We start from the raw sequence: 18,596 nt of genomic DNA, 5'->3' as shown, positions 1-18,596 counted from the left end.
TCGTTAATTTTAACCGTTCAAGCATTCGTGGTAGTTTACCGAGCTCAATAATTTTAGGTTACAACTATAATAAATAATAATTATTATACTGTTCTAATTTTAATATGGACACCTAATGTTATGGTTTAAGAAATAGTTTTCACGGTTTTAGAATTCAAAATAAATATATTAAACGACAGTGATAATTAATCGGAAAATGTGTTTTTGTTTTTATGTATAAACATCATATATATTTATAGTATAAAAGTAAAATTAAAAAACAGCATACAATTATAATTAGAACGGTATTACCATGATGCAATCGATAATTCCAACAACGCAAAATCCAGTCAAATTATTTTCACTACACTGTTTTACTTTACATGAAAATTTACAAAAATTAAAACCAACCTATGATATAGAAAAATGTATGACTTTTTTTTAATTATTGTATACTTAAGTTTTTTGTATACCTTATTGTAGTAAAACTTATATATAATGTAACAGTTTTAACTTTTTCGATACATTCAACATTAACAGCACTGAATAGCACGAATTAAAAATTATGCTATCCTGCGGTACATTCAAAAGACAAGAACCACACTTAACATTCTATATTAATATTGAACTATCTAATTATTGTACATTATGGTTGGGAATAATAACTATCAAATTATCTTTCATGCATTAGGGCAATACTCGTACATTTCAATTTTCAAGATACTATTTATTGTGTACCTGAATTACCTTTATTACAATTACATAAATAAATACATAAATATTATATTAATTGTACAACTATTACAAGATATACTATGCAAATATACAATATACAATGGTTGCATTATCACCATTTTCACCTATGTAAATAAATAAATAATAATTGTCAATTTACGTTGTGTTACACAGGAAATTTGCCTGGTCGTGTTCTTCGGCGTCGAGTATATGATACGATTATGGTCGGCCGGCTGCAGGTCCAAGTACATGGGCACTTTCGGCAGGTTCCGTTTCGTCCGGAAACCCATATGCATCATCGGTAAGAAAACATTCTATGGCGTACTACATACGCAATGTATAATTAATTATATATTTATGGTTAGAAAGATTTATCACGTAACACTCGAAATACCTTGACATGTTGTTGAACGTTTAGTTAGACCAATATTATTTTTCCAGGTAAAAACAAAATTGCAGGGTCTTCGCATACCGTATCGTATTATTATTATGATATGGATGTTAGTTATTTTCACTTAAAATACACTATTTTCGTAAATTATGTTATTTACAGACATAAATCAAACTATGAGTACTTACTACTTACATAACTCTGAACACATACGTTTGCATAAAATTACACGAAGTATCTATAGTGAATATTATTGTATCATCGGGAATTCGTTAAATGATTATCGCTTTAATAACCGCAAGCGCTTGCATTCCAATTACCTATTGTATTTCTCAAATCGTAATAATATTTATATTTAATTATATGATTTTAAAAATATAATGTGAACGCATAGCCATTTAAACGCTTATTTATTCTTCAATAGGATAATGGACTCCGCTGAACATGTTCGTGTGAGGGTTCATGATTTTAAATACGAGTACAAATTCAATAAAAAGTTAATACAATAATTATTATAAATAATTACAATGTAATATTTTTATTTCATATACGTAACTAAAATATCAATACAAATAAATAAATATTTTTTTCTATATTTATACATGATATAATACAATATTAATATTTTATAGAAAATCGTCTTAACAATTAATATAATAATAATAATACAATAAAAATCTATACAAAACAACAATTATTAAAACTCTAAAATCGAATTAATGTAACAATTAGTAACACAACAATCTTATACATTTGTTATGCATATACCTATATTTTACTCTTGTAACATGATGTACGTTTTGCTCAACTGTTTATACAAATAACAGCTACGTTGTGGTTTAGGCTATTATTAGAGTAGTGAATAGTCTAATGATTATTTGACTATGACTTGTGAGTTACGAGTAAAGTACATTTAAATATTTAAAGTGAGCCTAAATTATTTTCCAATATATATTATCTATATATGAAAGTTACACAGTTTAATTTTTAATGTAAACAATTTAAGGATGTATGTTACCTGCATCCCCCAAAAAGTATATTAAAAGCGACTAAACTATAAAAAAAAAATGTATACTAAGATGCAAATAGGCTATGACCTGTTTCTAACATTTTCTAATCTGGACGCAATTTACCTATTAAATTATATCTGAAACACAAGTAGTATGCTCCCAGTTTCACTCATAAACCTAACTTAATTTTTACTTCAACCTATCACCAAACTCTTGACGAAAATACATTTTTTTCAAATTCATATCCCCTTCCACCAAAAAAATAAATCCTGGTATTGCCACTGTATGTACATATTTTTTGATTAAAACACACATCCCCGTATACATAACACTGTCATATTTAATTGTTTGAAATTAATTACATAATGTGATACAATTTAAGTATTCTAAGTAAAGGAACAAATTATTTCACATAGCCGTTATTGGATTTTTCCTAAGTCGGTCTATACACTAGCAAGTAGCTTATCCTAAAACTGACCTTCAGCAAAAAGTACTGTATCGTATAATGTATAACAAACGAGTTTACCGTTTGTATTTAAATCGTTTTTTTGGTTTGTATGTATATTAAAGAGTATATGGGTGATGGAGTAGTCACAAGAGATTTGAGGAACACCGCATACCTATTATTGAAGATTCTTCACTTCATTTATTGTTAATTAGAACGTTTATTGTTTTTAATATGTTAAACATGAACTTGATAAATTATAAACGAATCTTTTAACATCGAGTTTGTTGAAATTCTATGTATGGTAATATTTTATAATCTATGGTATCAAATGCTTTTGCTAGATCCAAATAATAACAGTTGCACATTAATATTATGAATAAAGTAATTAGTTGTAAAATAGTGTGTCTCTATTTTTAATAACTTGACCATTTTGTTTAGAACCATTTTCGGCTTTTTCAAATTCAAATTTGTAATATTTATTTTCAGCTTATTTTATCGCGTTATTCTTAGTTTCAATAAACGATAAACTATAGATATTTTTTCAGGGCTTAGTTTTTGGGGCTTTTGATGATTTTTTTTTTTCTGAAAATCAGCAATTTTCTCCTTTTAAAAAAAATGTCTATACATTTTTTTGTTGCAGGATATTTACATTAAAATCACTTATTATTAATAATCAACCGTAGTTTTTTTAATGAAAATCATAATTTTGCACGATAATCTAGTTTTATAATTTTTAAATTTAATAGATGTTTCTATTGAAGATAAGATTGTTTATATTATTTAATATATTTGTGACTATTAAAAAAATTACTTTTAAAAAGGTATAAGCAACAAATTCTTTCACATATTTTGTTAACGTAATATATTTTAAAAGTACATGCTCTAAACAAGATCCTTATGTTTCTTTTGATCCAGTTAAATAATTAATGAGACTAATAAAGCCATATTCGCTTATTAAATTAAAATATTTATTACAATATAAATCTTAATTGATTATATCTATATATAAGTGACCCTATATAATAAATGTATTATTATTTGGTTGCCTTTTTGACTCTATCTCTGCGTAAGATGGTTTTTTTAAACAATGTAATATCAATTTTAAGTGGTGTTGTTAAACTATGAAGTTTAAATTTCTTTTTTTACAATTAATTTATAAACTAAACATAAAACAAGTGTTTAAGTCAGTTAACTGTATTTATGATTAAATTATTAAATAATAAGAGTGATTATTTTATCAAATTAATTTATAAATTTTATAGTCTTGAATAATATAGTTTGAAATTTTAAATTATTTATTATTTAAGTTAAGGTGAATCTATTTGACATCTGTTTAAATAATTAAATCAAAAACAAATATTAATTATATAATTAACATTATGCAAAATTCGTCAACATTTCTATGAAAATTTTTTAACTTTATTAAGATTTATAATATTTAATGACTGATCTTTATTGAATCGCTCGTCTTTCTATGAATCATTATGTATGTAATTGTTTGATTTAGTTGTGGGAAAAATTATTACTAAGTATACTTATTTATATCAATTCAAAAAATTAAAATTATTCTACTTAAATTAAGTTTTCTTTCCAAGATAATTTTTATATTTATAATACAATAATATAATAATTGACAAAAAATAGATAATTTTTGTTAAATACGAGGTTGAATAGTATATATTCTCGTAAACATGGAAATTTGATGATAATTGAATATTATAAAAATATAAATTGCGAAAATAATTTAAAAAAATCCTATAATAAACCTATTCTGGTGCTTATATTTATGTTTGTGTCAAACCTTAATCAACCGTATCTTTAAATGGACAAGTGGTTGGAAAATCACGTAGTAGTAGCTCGGTTAGGTGAATTATAATATACCCACGTAAAACAAAAAATGTGCAAGTGTTGTTGGACCACAAAAAATCCAACAAAAATATTGAACTAATTATTTAAGTATGTCTATGATTCTCGTATAAATTAGAAACACAATGTTCGCCAGAAAAAAAAATACAAATCAAAGAAAAGTTATACTGTCTAATTGAAAGAAATTCCTTACTAGAAACTTTTTCTTTGTTTAACTATCATCAAGCCGATTTGGACTTAAACCAAAATTATTTTGGAGTAATACCAGCAAATCCAATATAAAAATCGAAGTTGTTAAAATCGTACCACAACATATCGATTTGACAAAAATAAAGTATAGAAATTCATCTACCGAGATTTGAAGATGTCACCCATGGATGAAATCAAAAAATTACCAATAACATGAAAAAAAAACTAGAGCTGCGTACAAACGCAACAGCTAAACAACTTCTCAACAATTCGTAAGATATTAGGTGACTAAAACGCTTGAAGCCATACGACTTAGCTTAAGAGACTTAGGCTAAGGAAAAGGGCTATCTTAATGGAGGTATAACTCCAAATATGTTCATGTATACATATATATTTCTATTATATTATATATCATTTATTGATTATCAAATATACACACATTATGCATTGTATTTATAGACTTTGGATTGTTTAAAAACAAAAATGTGTATATACATTATACTTATTATTATTTTTTTATAATATAAAATTTGTAAAATTTTTAAATAAACTATAACAATTGTTAAATTTATTACACAATTAAATCTAAAATCAATTAAATTGATTTCACTAGCTTAAAGATTAAAACAATTAAAACAGTAGTTGGCTAATATATAGTGATATAGCATTATAGATGGATTTAAAAAAAAATTTAGATCATCGGTACTTATTATTAGCCATTTTACTTTTTTTTAGAAAATACTGCCATTTCTTGTTCAAGTATATCGATAACGAAGTACTTTTACTTTTTATCAAGTCTACCAAAATAACTCCTTGTTGTAAGCTATTGAACTTTCATTAGTATATATATTTTCTAGATTTGGTATTATCCCATAATTTTGTTTTAAACCTTTTTTTTTAAATTCTTATATACGGTTTACTAGAATTAAAAAGGTTTCATTAGAAGTTATCTGATTTTTAATTAGTCCATCTAATCTAGTGGTAGCTCTAGTATCTAAATCACTGTTCATATATACGTAAATATTTGTGTCACTGTTATATCTTTTATTTGTTATATAATATATAGTTTTGAATTTTTAATAGGTTTACTTTTTCTCTGTCTTACTTAAGTTTTTTGGTAAAATGTTCACAGTAAAATACCACTTCTTTTGATTTATTAAAATTTAAAGATGATGTTCGGACGTTGCGACGTTGCGTATGAGCGTATGTAATATATGCTTAGAAGTATCACATTGAATACTGGTCTCATATCGCGGAATTGACACCTTGCATTTTGAACACGATGTCATGCTTAGACAAATAAATAACAAATACGACTTAACAAAATTAATAATCGAACGAAACTGATTGTAAAGTTCGTACACCTTAAAACTTACTATTGCAGTGAACTCATAATTCTCTAATACAATTAATACAATTTTTTGGAGAGAGAGAAATTTGATAAAAGTATCGACCATTTTTTTGTTTTTTCTTACTAAAATAATGTTTTTAAATTTTTTTTAAATATCTGCATACATTTTAAGTTTTTATAAATATAATGATATGATATAATGTGAAATGCAAAAAACCAATTATAAAACATGGAAAAGTCTATGTCATTTTGATACGTCGCATTATAACACAGAATACAACTGTTTTCTAGATTTACTGACACAAGTCTACATTTTTAGCGAAAGATAAGAACTGTTTGTGTGCAAAGTTCATTATTGTGTGTCGGTTCAGTTATGCGGTCGAGTTATCCATACTAATAAATAATAATTATCTATTTAACACACACACTTTTACGCAATATGCACATTAACACTCGAAGGTATCCTGTAATCGACTCATTCGATATCCAACGCCTTTCAATATAATGGTTTTCTCAAAACGATTCTAGAAAATTGCCTATGGTGTGGTCCTCAAAAATTATTACTGCAAATACTGCCTCATACTCTTGACAAATAAAAATTATCATTTTGCATTATGTTATTATAATACTATAGTGGTTTAATTTTAATATAATGACACGTAAAAGTCATCAGATAATATCGATTTTACAAAATCATTCGGTACCAACAATTTTAAAATTGTTAAGTAAAAAAATGTTTGTTTAAAAACATATATTGTTCGCAGTATCGTAGGTAAGAGGGAAGCTTCCTGGCTCAAGCCCCCCCCCCACGCAATTTCAGACGACAATAATTGTATTAATTTAATTACTGTTTGTGGTGATAATGCAACGCCGCTCTTATCACACTTACTTGATTTTGATTTGATAATATGTATAATTATATGAATTATATTGTCAGAAATACAGTGCAAACTTAATCTTTTGTCATAATTGGCCATCAAAAATTAAGCCCCCCCCCCCCCCCCCCCGAAAAAAATCCTAGCCGAAAAATCGATGCCGAACATAAAAATAATGACGTTTGGCTGCGATGCGATTCCGATAAACCGCGACAGAATCCTGCAGACGCGCCACTCGAATATCGTCCATCGCCAATCCTGCTGGCCAATTACGCAGGACTGCAGATGCGATGAATGATCGCGATCGTAAACGCTGCTATGATGGCGCCAGCCGTAGAAGCTAAATCGTCGGCCTCCATGTCGTCATTACGACAGCATTCCGATGATGATACGCATAACGAAGGGCCGTCGGATGTGGTGAGCCCCGTTGAAGTCACTGGACCGCCAGTGAGGCGATATGTTTCATTGCCGAATATTTCGATAAGCGTGCCGCCTATATAATACAAATTTTGGCTAACGATTCGTATAACGCGGCACCAATAATCGTTAAAAAAAAACGCAGATCTTTTTGGAAACGGACAAAAAAGTTTTTCCGACGTTTGGTTTGCTGCTGCGCTTGATAAATATACGGCGTAGCATATAATGTTATAATGAGTGTACTAAAAATTATATTTGACACTTAATAAAGTTTTTTATTAAGTTATTTAATCGTTTATTATTTTATATTTTTTTATTATTATTATTTTATTGTAAAAAATTGGTTTATGTACGGCTTGTAAAAATTGTAAATAAAACTTAAACTAAAACTAACCTGCAGGTGATGGTTTATGACGACATGGTAACGCTCTCGGGATCTCCATATAGTACACATTTATAGAACAACCCCAGCCATAAGACATATACATATCAAGGGACGAGTGAGAGTAATAACATTTAAATTATAATTAACCCCCCCCCCGATAAAAAATCCTTGCTACGGCACTGATTGTTCGATTATATTACCTATATGCGGGCGTGTATGAATTCGATAAACTTAGCACATATTATACAGTTATAGACACCTAGTAATAATATAATAAAGTCATTATCCCTTTATAAATCTCTACATAGACTCATATTATTATGATATGTCACACAATCGTCTAAATGTTTTTAAATAATAAATGCATATAGTAATAGCCTATATAAGTGTATAATACGATCAGTTTGTGACGTTCGTGTCATGCTCATATAATAAAAATATAGTATGACCGTCGTCCATTATTGTGTACATCGAACAAGCGTTAATTTAAATGTTATCAACGATATCTGTCAACGCATATATATTATAACTGCAGCTACAGTATAGTCTGCAGCTTTTAATGGTATTATTATGTAATAATTTCAAACATGAAACAATTTGAAATTTATTGTTAAAAAAAAATAATGCACTGTCTGCCTTTAATTGAGTTTTACAGAATTTAACCTAAAACAACATATATAGGTTACATGTGGTGGTAATTATTTAACCAATGGTTAATACAAGTGCAGCATATTTGCATTATGTGCACAGTATATATACTGCGACTTAATATAGATATAATATGCACTATTATGACGAAAAAAAACATACATAATTATTCTAGGCTTCAAATACCTTTACACATAATATATCTCATTATATAGTTGATGTACATACATATGCACTAAGAATTATTCAGATATTAACAATTATTAAGTTTGTTGTTGTTTAGTATTTACTTACATGTACGAGGAGTTAAAGAAAAAATAATATTGAATAATATGTATTTGTTTTTAAAATAAATTACTAGAATAATTTAATAATTTATTAAATATTTAATAGTTTTTTAGAAAATTAACTTTAAACAGTTTAAGCACTTCAACGAGCAAAGCTAAAACTAAACTTGCCATGTTTGATGTTTATTAAAATGCATATTATGTATATTATACCTACTGCAATTTTTGTAAATTATTAAAAAACTACGTTTTTTTCACAGATTTAATCGTTGTCGTGGCGTCAATCGTGGTATTATCGATCGGTTCCAATGGACAGGTGTTTGCCACATCAGCGATTAGAGGCATTCGGTTTCTACAAATATTGAGAATGCTCCATGTGGACCGTCAAGGTGGTACATGGCGGCTTCTCGGCTCAGTTGTATTTATTCATAGACAAGTGAGTTTTGAAGACATTTGAATTAAACAATATTTGCAAAACGATCGAAAATCAATGTATTGTTAATTATTGTTATTATTGTTGTTGTTGTAACTTGCGGAAACGTCAGAGTATAGTCTGTAGTCACGGTAAAACTCACAAAATAATATTAATAATATTCAGGAGAATCGAATAATAATGTATTTTCTGGGTCCGTAAAGAATTTCTAAGCAGATCGAGACTGCGGCATTCTATTGCAAATTATAATGTTATAGCTAGGAACCGAAAGTTTTTAATTAAAAAACTTTAATTAAAGGCAAACAAAAGCGAAATGTTTTCTGATGTGAACCACGCGAGCTGCAGCATTATGCGAATCGGTTGCGGCTGTACATGTATATAGGTATATTTATTATATTGTTGTGTGTATAATAGACAGAGAGAACAGGGAAAACTGTGTGAAAAATTGACAACTACATGATATTATATCATAATATACTGACGATGTTGCGGGATTCGGTCGGCCTATTGTTGTTGTTGTTGTTGTTCTTCTTCTTCTTATGGTCGATTTGATAGAAGATAATTATTATGTATTATTATTGTATTATGCATTTATACGTATATATACATCTAGTAAATGACATGTAAAGAGAAACTATCTCGAAACACAAATTTTCGGTTTGACTCGATTAAAACATGTTTTGTTTGAGTTTTTTGACTTTCAATCGCTACCGTGACAGAGTTTCCACCCTCTTGACTTTCGAAACGTTTGCTAGTTGAACAATTACACAAACGAGAGCACTAGTGCGATCGCTATTTATTTTGATTGCGAGGATTTTTTTTTTTAAATCATTATTATTATTTTTGTTCTAGGAGCTCATCACTACATTGTACATAGGATTTTTAGGTTTAATATTTAGCAGCTACTTTGTTTACCTCGCTGAAAAAGATGCGGTCAGTAAAGATGGAAAATCAAGAAATGATTTTTCCAGTTACGCCGACGCGCTCTGGTGGGGAGTGGTAAGTTTCTGTTTATACACACATTTTTAGTGGCGATTTAACGTTTTTAGAATTTTTCTCTGGTGTAAAATAATAGTCATAAAAAATAACTAAGTAATAATCTCAATTTTATTAGTATTTAGAACGTATATATTTGAAAGTGTATCCACTATATATTTTACTATATGGATAAAGTTTAAATATTAAAAAAAACTTTTTACCACTGTATGTACCATGCCATAAATGAGAAAAATATAATGGATTAATTATTATTATTTTTTTTTTTTTTTAATAAGTATCTACCTAACCTACATACACATATTTTTCAAGTTTCATTAGGTTTTTGTCAATCTAAGAATATATTTTTTTTTATATAAGTATGAGTTTTTAATGAAATTATTTAAGTTTTATAAGACACCAAATAATTAATTATATTTTTTAGTAAATTTATTGTACAATAAAAATAAATTGTTCTAGTATTCATAATAATATGTTAGAATAATCATAATGTATGTGATTATAATCACTTTCTGACTGTTCAATATCTTGAAATTAAATAAATTTAAAACCAATTCTTGTTTCTAATAAAAATAAATTGATATTAAGTATCAAGTCGCTAAACTAAAATATATGTAACTTTTAAAATTATATGATTTTTAAGGTATATGTAGTAATTAAATCATTTTTCGAAAAGATTTTAAACTTCATTAAATAATTAATAAATTATCTATATAAATATCAATAATACTTGATGAACTTAAAATAAGTTAACTTTTTGTTTTCATCACCTTTAGATCACTGTTACGACGATAGGTTATGGTGACGCAGTACCTCAGACGTGGATTGGCAAGATCGTAGCCTCGTGTTTCAGCGTATTTGCGATTTCGTTCTTCGCTTTACCAGCTGTAAGTGTATAAATTAGTATTTATAATATTATATATTATATTATTTGTGTGTGTGTGTGTATTTGCGCGCAAACAATCTTAATAATCTGCTGGATGGATTACATTCCTGTATTCCTATTATTATAATTCATCAAAATATATATGTTTTAAATTAGAATAAATAAGAAATTATTATCCATACAATTTGTCTGGGTTAGTAAAGAGGTCCATTATGGTTTTATCCTCGTCAATGCAAACAATTGAATCATTTCTGAATAGCCTTTAGTGAAATGTCTAAGATTAAATACTAATTAAATTAATGGCGTTTGACAAAACATATAGTTAATGGAGGAAATATTATTAAAACTACTTGGCTTATGTGTATATAAGTACTTTGCTCGACCGAAATGACCGTACCACGAAACTAATGGAATTTGCTTAATTAAAATATTATGATGGAAATAAAAGAATAACTAACTGAATTTTCTATCTCAACTCTTTATATCATGAAAAAACGCGAAACGTCATTTTTTTTTTTGTGAACTTTAAGCATTTTAACTAGGAGAGTATTTAATGAAATGAAATTGCTTAACATTTTATGTTTACGGCACGCGCATAATGTCAATTACACTATTAATAATATTGATTAAATTTACAGTAGGTTGTAGATACCTATATATTATACCATGCATAATATACTAGATGTATAACATATAAAATGTTTTAATGTTATCTCGCCTTGTGATAAAATAAAATATTTTCTTTTTCCAAAATAATGAGTTTTAATTAAAAACAAATAAGAGTATGTGTTTCACTGATTATTTGTTCTATTCTTTAATTTAATTTAATGATATAGTATTATGATAAATCGTTTGAATTGCAAGTCTATCATTAATATAGTAGCTTTCGACTTTATAAAATATTTACATGTAAATTCGGGAATTATACCGTTCAGTTGTAATTGAATCTAATTTTTTAGAAACTTAAATTTAACTATAATTGTTTGACATATTATGTTATGAGTTTATGACACCTCTAAGTCTGTAGAATGAGATGTAATTTTGACTAAGTATGTTAAGTCATTTATAGGACCATTTAAGTTGTGTACCCGGAACTCAACTGTAACACGTATTTAATGTTAATATAGAGAAGTTAAAATTGTCTAATGTTATTTTACAAGAAAAAAATCGTACGAATGGAGTTCAAAAAGAAAAGGAGGGAGTTTTGTTTGTTGGATTTGAAAAATAAACTTGAACATTAGGATGAATTTCAGGATATCATTTGGGCAAATAGAACAATTTCATTCAAAATTTACACATATAAAAACACATATATTATCATGGTGTAAATAAATGACTTAACATAACGTCTGCATATAGGAGAGTAAAATACTAAGCAATTTTACTTTCCAATTTTATAGATACTTAAGGATTCTGACATTAAATACAGGTTTGGTTAAAAATTGTTGATTTATTAACTCAGTGTCTTATGAAAAGACACTTCATTTGCCAGTGTAAATTTTTAAACAGATATTAATAATTTATTTATTAAACAAGTTTTTCTTATCTTTCATTAATTTTAACTCTTTTAAATAATATGTTTGAAAATTTGTCAAACAAGGTTATTTGGCTCAAATGGATTATCCCCCCCCCCCCCCAAAAAAAGGTACAATCAGTGTTATTTACAATCACTCTATAAAATATAATATAATAATCTAGTTGATGAATATATTACACCTCATATTATTATGTATTCTAGGAGGTGCGGTGTATAATATAGGTAGGTATTATAGTTTATGTTACTATATATTATAATATTGTACTCGAGCAACATGTAATATCCGGCAAATAGTGATACCGTATGACCTTTGTCAGCAAAGTAATGAAAACCACATTTCAATTAGACACTAGATACCTAGCCATAACAGATATCGTGCACCACAGGCTATAATAGCAAATCAGTGGTTTGATCTAAAGCTCGACTAGGAGACTGTTTAATTTTTTTTAATTCAACTCATTGATACGGATGAGTACTTCTCTTCCACGCCCCACATTAATCAACTCCTAGTCATTTTTAATTACAGTAAAATTAAATTTTAATATATTTTTATAGATATCCTAAATAAATTTAAAAAAAAAACCAAGCCTCGCGCTCCTCTTAAACACGCCACAGTCACGAATTTACCTATCGCAATAAGCATGATCATAATATTATTATGATTAATTAATTAATTGGTAAAATCTAAGTGAAGCTTTTGCGATTAGTCGTTATAATAAAGTAAAAATAATAATAATAATAATAATGTTTTACGCCATATGATTAGTGATACATACTAAATATGTTATAAAGCTATAATACACCGCGTGTTTATATCGCGATTTATAATCAATTAATCATTTCGTAATAGTAATATAGTTATATAATATATAGGTTTATGTATATATTATATTATCGTATTACGCCATGTGTACCACGATAAGGACGATTTAAATCCGCTGTACATGTCATTATAGATAAAACACTTTATGGATTTCTGCATATTATACACAATATGTACGCAGGGTGTACGCACCTATACGCGCACATATATGTTTATGAAATAGTTAACCCTCGCGCCAGGCCCACGTAAATATTCTGCAGGAAATTAACCTCGCTCACGTCGTGACGATATTATATTATTTAAAACATTGTCCCTCCGTCCATCGGTACCTACATCGTATAACATAATATCATATAATATATAATTTATAGTTTAGTGGTTTAGTCTATTTGCGAGACTCGGCCGCAATCAGTGGGTCAACTTTTTACGCGTCTCCCCGCCAAAATGAATACCTAAGTTAATTTTACCCAGGTTATCTTAGGTTACTCTAGTGATTGCACGTCGCGCTGTAGATGATTATTGTTTGCACTGCCGTGTCGGATTCCTGATAGTTAAACGAAATAACGGTTATTTTTTTTTTCGAATAATCGTCGTTTAGTTAAGCCGTATAATGCGAGATATAATTATAATATTATTACAAACGAACAAACTTCTGAGGGTCATTGAGTTTGATGGAATTTATTTTTTCATTAGTACATCTGTAAAACGTTTAGAAGTTACTAACCTCTTTTATATAATATATACTGTAGAACAATTTTAAGAAAATCCATTCATACGTTTTCTCGGATATTTTAATTTATTTTAATGTTTGCGTTTTAAATGCCAAATAGCTTTTGATAATGATTATAATATTATAATATAGATTATAAAGCTTATTAACAAAAGAAAAAAAGAAATTAAAAAAACAATATTTATAGTCTACGACCTACGTAATAATAAAAAAACTTTTTAGTCTTATATCATTCTTGTAGAAGGTGCATTGCTCGACAAGTTAGCTTTATTCAACAATAAATAAAAAATAACATTATGTTACCTGAAACCTGGGTATTTAGATACCTACTGAATTTCTCTGAAAGACGTGAATCATGTATACATCTTCTCACCAGATCCCATACAAAGCGTACCTAACATACCTATTTCCTCTCAAATTTTGGGCGTCATTCAAAACCGCATACTTACCATTTATATAAACTCACATTTTAAACCGTTCAATACCACACAGATTTTTTTCTATTATTAAAAATGGTAATTTATAAGATTGATAATTTAAAACCACACACATTTGGTTGATAGTTAAAAATTAAACATGTATTGTTATTAAGAAACCCGTCGTAAAAATAATTTAATATAATAAGATAAAATAAAGTTTGTAATATGTAAGTATTGTAAGATTCTCATAATAAAAATACCCCGGAAATTTAGTCTTCAAAAAAAAAACAACCCCGAAAAACATCTACCTACCACATATATTTACAAAATTTAAATGTCAGTCTATGTATAAAAAATAGTCAATTTGTTTAGTCATAATAAAATTGTATTACAATGTCAATAATAATATTTAAAATTATAAATTATAAATTTCTTAAATTAAAGTAAATTTTTTCATTATTATCAAGTGTTGTATGGTGGACATTCCATTTTCCAGAAGAAATATTACTGGAAATCGTCAAATGGTTAAACTTAGAGTGTTTTATTTATGTATTCGACTTATTATAGTCCCACTCACGTAGATTTCTTCAAAATATTTTAATAACTCCTCGGCACCAAAAGGAATATTTAATTTTATATTTTTAGTTATTAACTCATTAAAACACTATTATAATAATTAAATATTAATCATTATTACCACATTCCCGTCTTATTTTTAATTTTGCAAAATCTCATATAATGTTAGGTTATTTTATACCGCATGTCCGTAAAGTAGATAATACTTAAAATAAATGTACACACTAATGTTTTCAAAATATATTCTATTAAATGAATTTTTACTTAAAAAAAAAGACACATGTAGAATGTTAAATTAGAATATGTGGCCCAGTAGAAATTTATTGATACACTAAGCAATCTAAAACATATATCAACGAACCAATATTGATCACAATTCATAACATAAGTCATTGAATATTGAAAATTCAAAAGTTTCTTACTTAAAATTAATCCTACTAGTCTCAGAATAACGGAAAAAATGGGTTATCGGTAAAATATAAACAGCAAAACATGAGGAAAATTTACCTGCCGAATTCGATGCGAAGTGTTGGCACACACGTATTCATATAAAATCGATTCATTTTTCACTATTTGTTACTCCTATGAATAGAAAATATTTAATATAATATGTAGTAACTAGTAATACTTAAGAGTAGTTAAAACAGTTGATGTTATTTAGACAAGCAAACAAAAATATTTAACTATATACATATAAATGAAACTTTAAAAAAATATATCGATTAACTTAAAATAAAAAACGTATATTATAAAAATTGGATGTTTTTGTAATATTTATAATAATTGCGTATGCAAATAAAAACTTATTTATCGTATACAATTATAATAAATATATTATACAATTTGAAAATATAAGCATAATGGACAATAGTTATGTTGACATTTACACTATACGAGTATTAATGCCATACCTAGGTATACTTATTTGAATATTTCTGTCGGCTAAAAAAAAAGTAGAAATCAAATCTATTTAGTGTAGAAATTTACGACTTATAATTACTTCAAATCATACCCCCCCTCTCACAATTAAAAATAAAAATAAACGGTGGTATATAATACTTACCTAAGTTATATTAAGAATTAGCATTATTTTCTCATAACGCAAGTTTACAAACACGAATTATTACTTTGTATAAATTGAAAAAAAAATAACACCTAATCTTCATATTTTATTACGCTTAAAAATGAATTTAAAACTTTTGAAGCATCTAACAGTTTAACAATTCTATTATAAATCATGACTTGATCATGACTATTCAATAACTATAAATACCTACGTGAAATCTGCAATTGTGCTCTCACACGATTCACAAGTCATTTATACCGTCAAATACAATCAAAATTATCATCACTAGCCATACAATCAGGGCCGGCTCAATGTGGTAGCAAAATAAGCAACCGCCTAGGGCGGCACTAGTGTGGGAACGGCGAATTTCGAATGAATCAAAATGATTTAATTATTATAATATAATATATTAATATAGTATGCTGAATTGTATGTTCGTTGTTCAAAATATAAATAGAACAGCGATAACGATACATGCGTTAGTCGACCCACAGAGGAGGCACGTTCTTATCGAGTTTAGAATTATTATTTAGTTGGAAAACAACGGTTAATGACACAACGGCATTTAGTCCCGAACTTTCAGCCGCCCGCGGCCCACCTGCCACGTAAATAGTTTTTGCTGTAGGGTGATAGTGATAGCGGATCAAGTGCGTGAACGTATACAATTTTTATTTTTTCGCATAAATTAAAATAAATTTATAACTGCAACACTTAATTGGTATTAATTTTGTTGGATTATCACATTAATATTTATTGAATATATCAGATCAAAAACGTATACGGTTAAACAGGAGCTGCATGTCGAAAACAAAAATTAAAACGTGATGAAGAAATTAAAAAAAAACGGTTTTAAATAATCCGGAAATAAATTCCAACATTATTTTAGAAGAACCAAAAACCTTAGAAGTTACTAAGTACTAACAGTTTAAAAATGTATTTGTATGATACAATATGAACAATGATATAATAATCATACACATAAATATAACTGTATAAGTAACTATACCTACCTATATTGTTTATCCATCATCATTGCTCTCTATATTTATTAGATTGTTTTATTTTTATTTAAACAATTAATGTTTGACGTATATGGATCTTTATAAAATTTTAATCCGGGTACAAATTTTCAATATTATTGATAAAATAATTATATAAATTATTTAATTTTAGTAGTTTCATTCAATTGAATTTATATTTAATTTTCTTATTTGGTTTTACAATAATTTGTTTTATGTTTTTCTCAATAAACTACTTCCTTTGGAAAACTAAGGTTACAATGCACTATTTATTTCTTAGTCTGTCCAAAACTTCAAAGAACATGAGCAGTGACCGTATATCGCGGTTCAAAGGCATGTTTCATAATCAGAAACTTGAAAACCGTTTTTGTGAATTGTTGTTGTAAATACTGCAGCTCGGAATATTATTAATGTTCAGTAACAATATTTCCTGAACAAGAATATTACTATATTATTATATCTAAACGAATCGCAATGTCGCAGTTCATATGACATTTAAGTAGAAAATACGCATTGAGAAGCAATAAATAATTATAAACCAGGTATCTGGTAATGCGTATTTTCTACTTAAATATAATTTACAGATATTACTTATATATCAATTTTATAGCACAGTCTCTTTTCACTATTAGACATTTAAGACTGAAAAAATGTATTACATTTTTAGATAATATTATTTTGCTCATTATTTTAGGTGATATTGTATAAAATAATAATTAACAATGCTATGACGGAGTTTTCTCCTCTATCGTAATATCATGTGAAACATTAATTTGGATCTTATTTATATTAATTATTATATTTGTTTATTTCCATATTGGGCATCGTCATATAGATAAAATCTATATAATTCTTATCTAGATCAAAATTATTCAAAGTATCTTTTTATTTGATATTGCTAGGTATTTTAATAAAATGATTATCTGAAAATCTGAGATAAAATTATTATCTATATAATTTTTTATGAAATTAAATTTTCTATTTTATTTTATTTTTTCTTATGGGAGGTGTTACTTTTTAACGCTATGCCTATTTATTCGATTCTATTTTAAAGTCTCATTTGTTATTGATATATTATTAAAATTAATTTCCAAGGTACTTGACGGAATCATCTTTCTTGTTCCATTGTATTGGTTGGTTGTCAATATAAATGAGTTGGGGATCTTTGTATCGTTTTAAAGAAAATATTTTTGCTGCGCTTTTTGTTGGGTTGAGGTTTAGTTTCCATGTTTTGAACCAGGAGGTCACTGTGGTTAGGGCTGTTTGAAGATTTTGAATTGAAGATTCTAGGGAGTCGCTTTGGGTTATAATTGTTGTATCATCCGCAAACATTACCAGCTGTGAGTTTGTAAATTTTAACATTAAACAGTTATAAAAAATGTTTTTCGATTTAAACTCAACTTCATTTTATCTATTAATAACAACTTATAAAGAATCTTGTATTAAATTTTAAAATTGTTGATTGGTCAATAGTTTTTTTAATTGACAGTTAAAATAAATCAATAAAGAGAAATCAAAAATTGCTATTCT

The 18,596-nt window shown here is 27.2% G+C and overlaps 1 protein-coding gene across 9 annotated transcripts in view; it reads left to right on the top strand.

Moving 5' to 3' along the window:
• LOC132921299 (potassium voltage-gated channel subfamily KQT member 1) overlaps positions 1 to 18,596 on the top strand; it is a 250,277-nt gene that overhangs the window by 222,163 nt on the left and 9,518 nt on the right. For all 9 annotated transcript variants that reach the window (XM_060984254.1, XM_060984249.1, XM_060984255.1 and 6 more), the window contains 4 exons: positions 889 to 1,015; positions 8,842 to 9,017; positions 9,867 to 10,013; positions 10,787 to 10,897. In XM_060984254.1, coding sequence (XP_060840237.1) covers positions 889 to 1,015; positions 8,842 to 9,017; positions 9,867 to 10,013; positions 10,787 to 10,897 — 561 coding nt within the window. The remainder of the gene's footprint in view (positions 1 to 888; positions 1,016 to 8,841; positions 9,018 to 9,866; positions 10,014 to 10,786; positions 10,898 to 18,596) is intronic.

Source organism: Rhopalosiphum padi, chromosome 2 (genome assembly GCF_020882245.1).
Source record: "Rhopalosiphum padi isolate XX-2018 chromosome 2, ASM2088224v1, whole genome shotgun sequence".
NCBI classification, from domain to species: domain Eukaryota; kingdom Metazoa; phylum Arthropoda; class Insecta; order Hemiptera; family Aphididae; genus Rhopalosiphum; species Rhopalosiphum padi.
The sequence above is the reverse complement of the archived record's forward strand: the minus strand, read 5'-3'. Positions and strand labels throughout refer to the sequence as shown.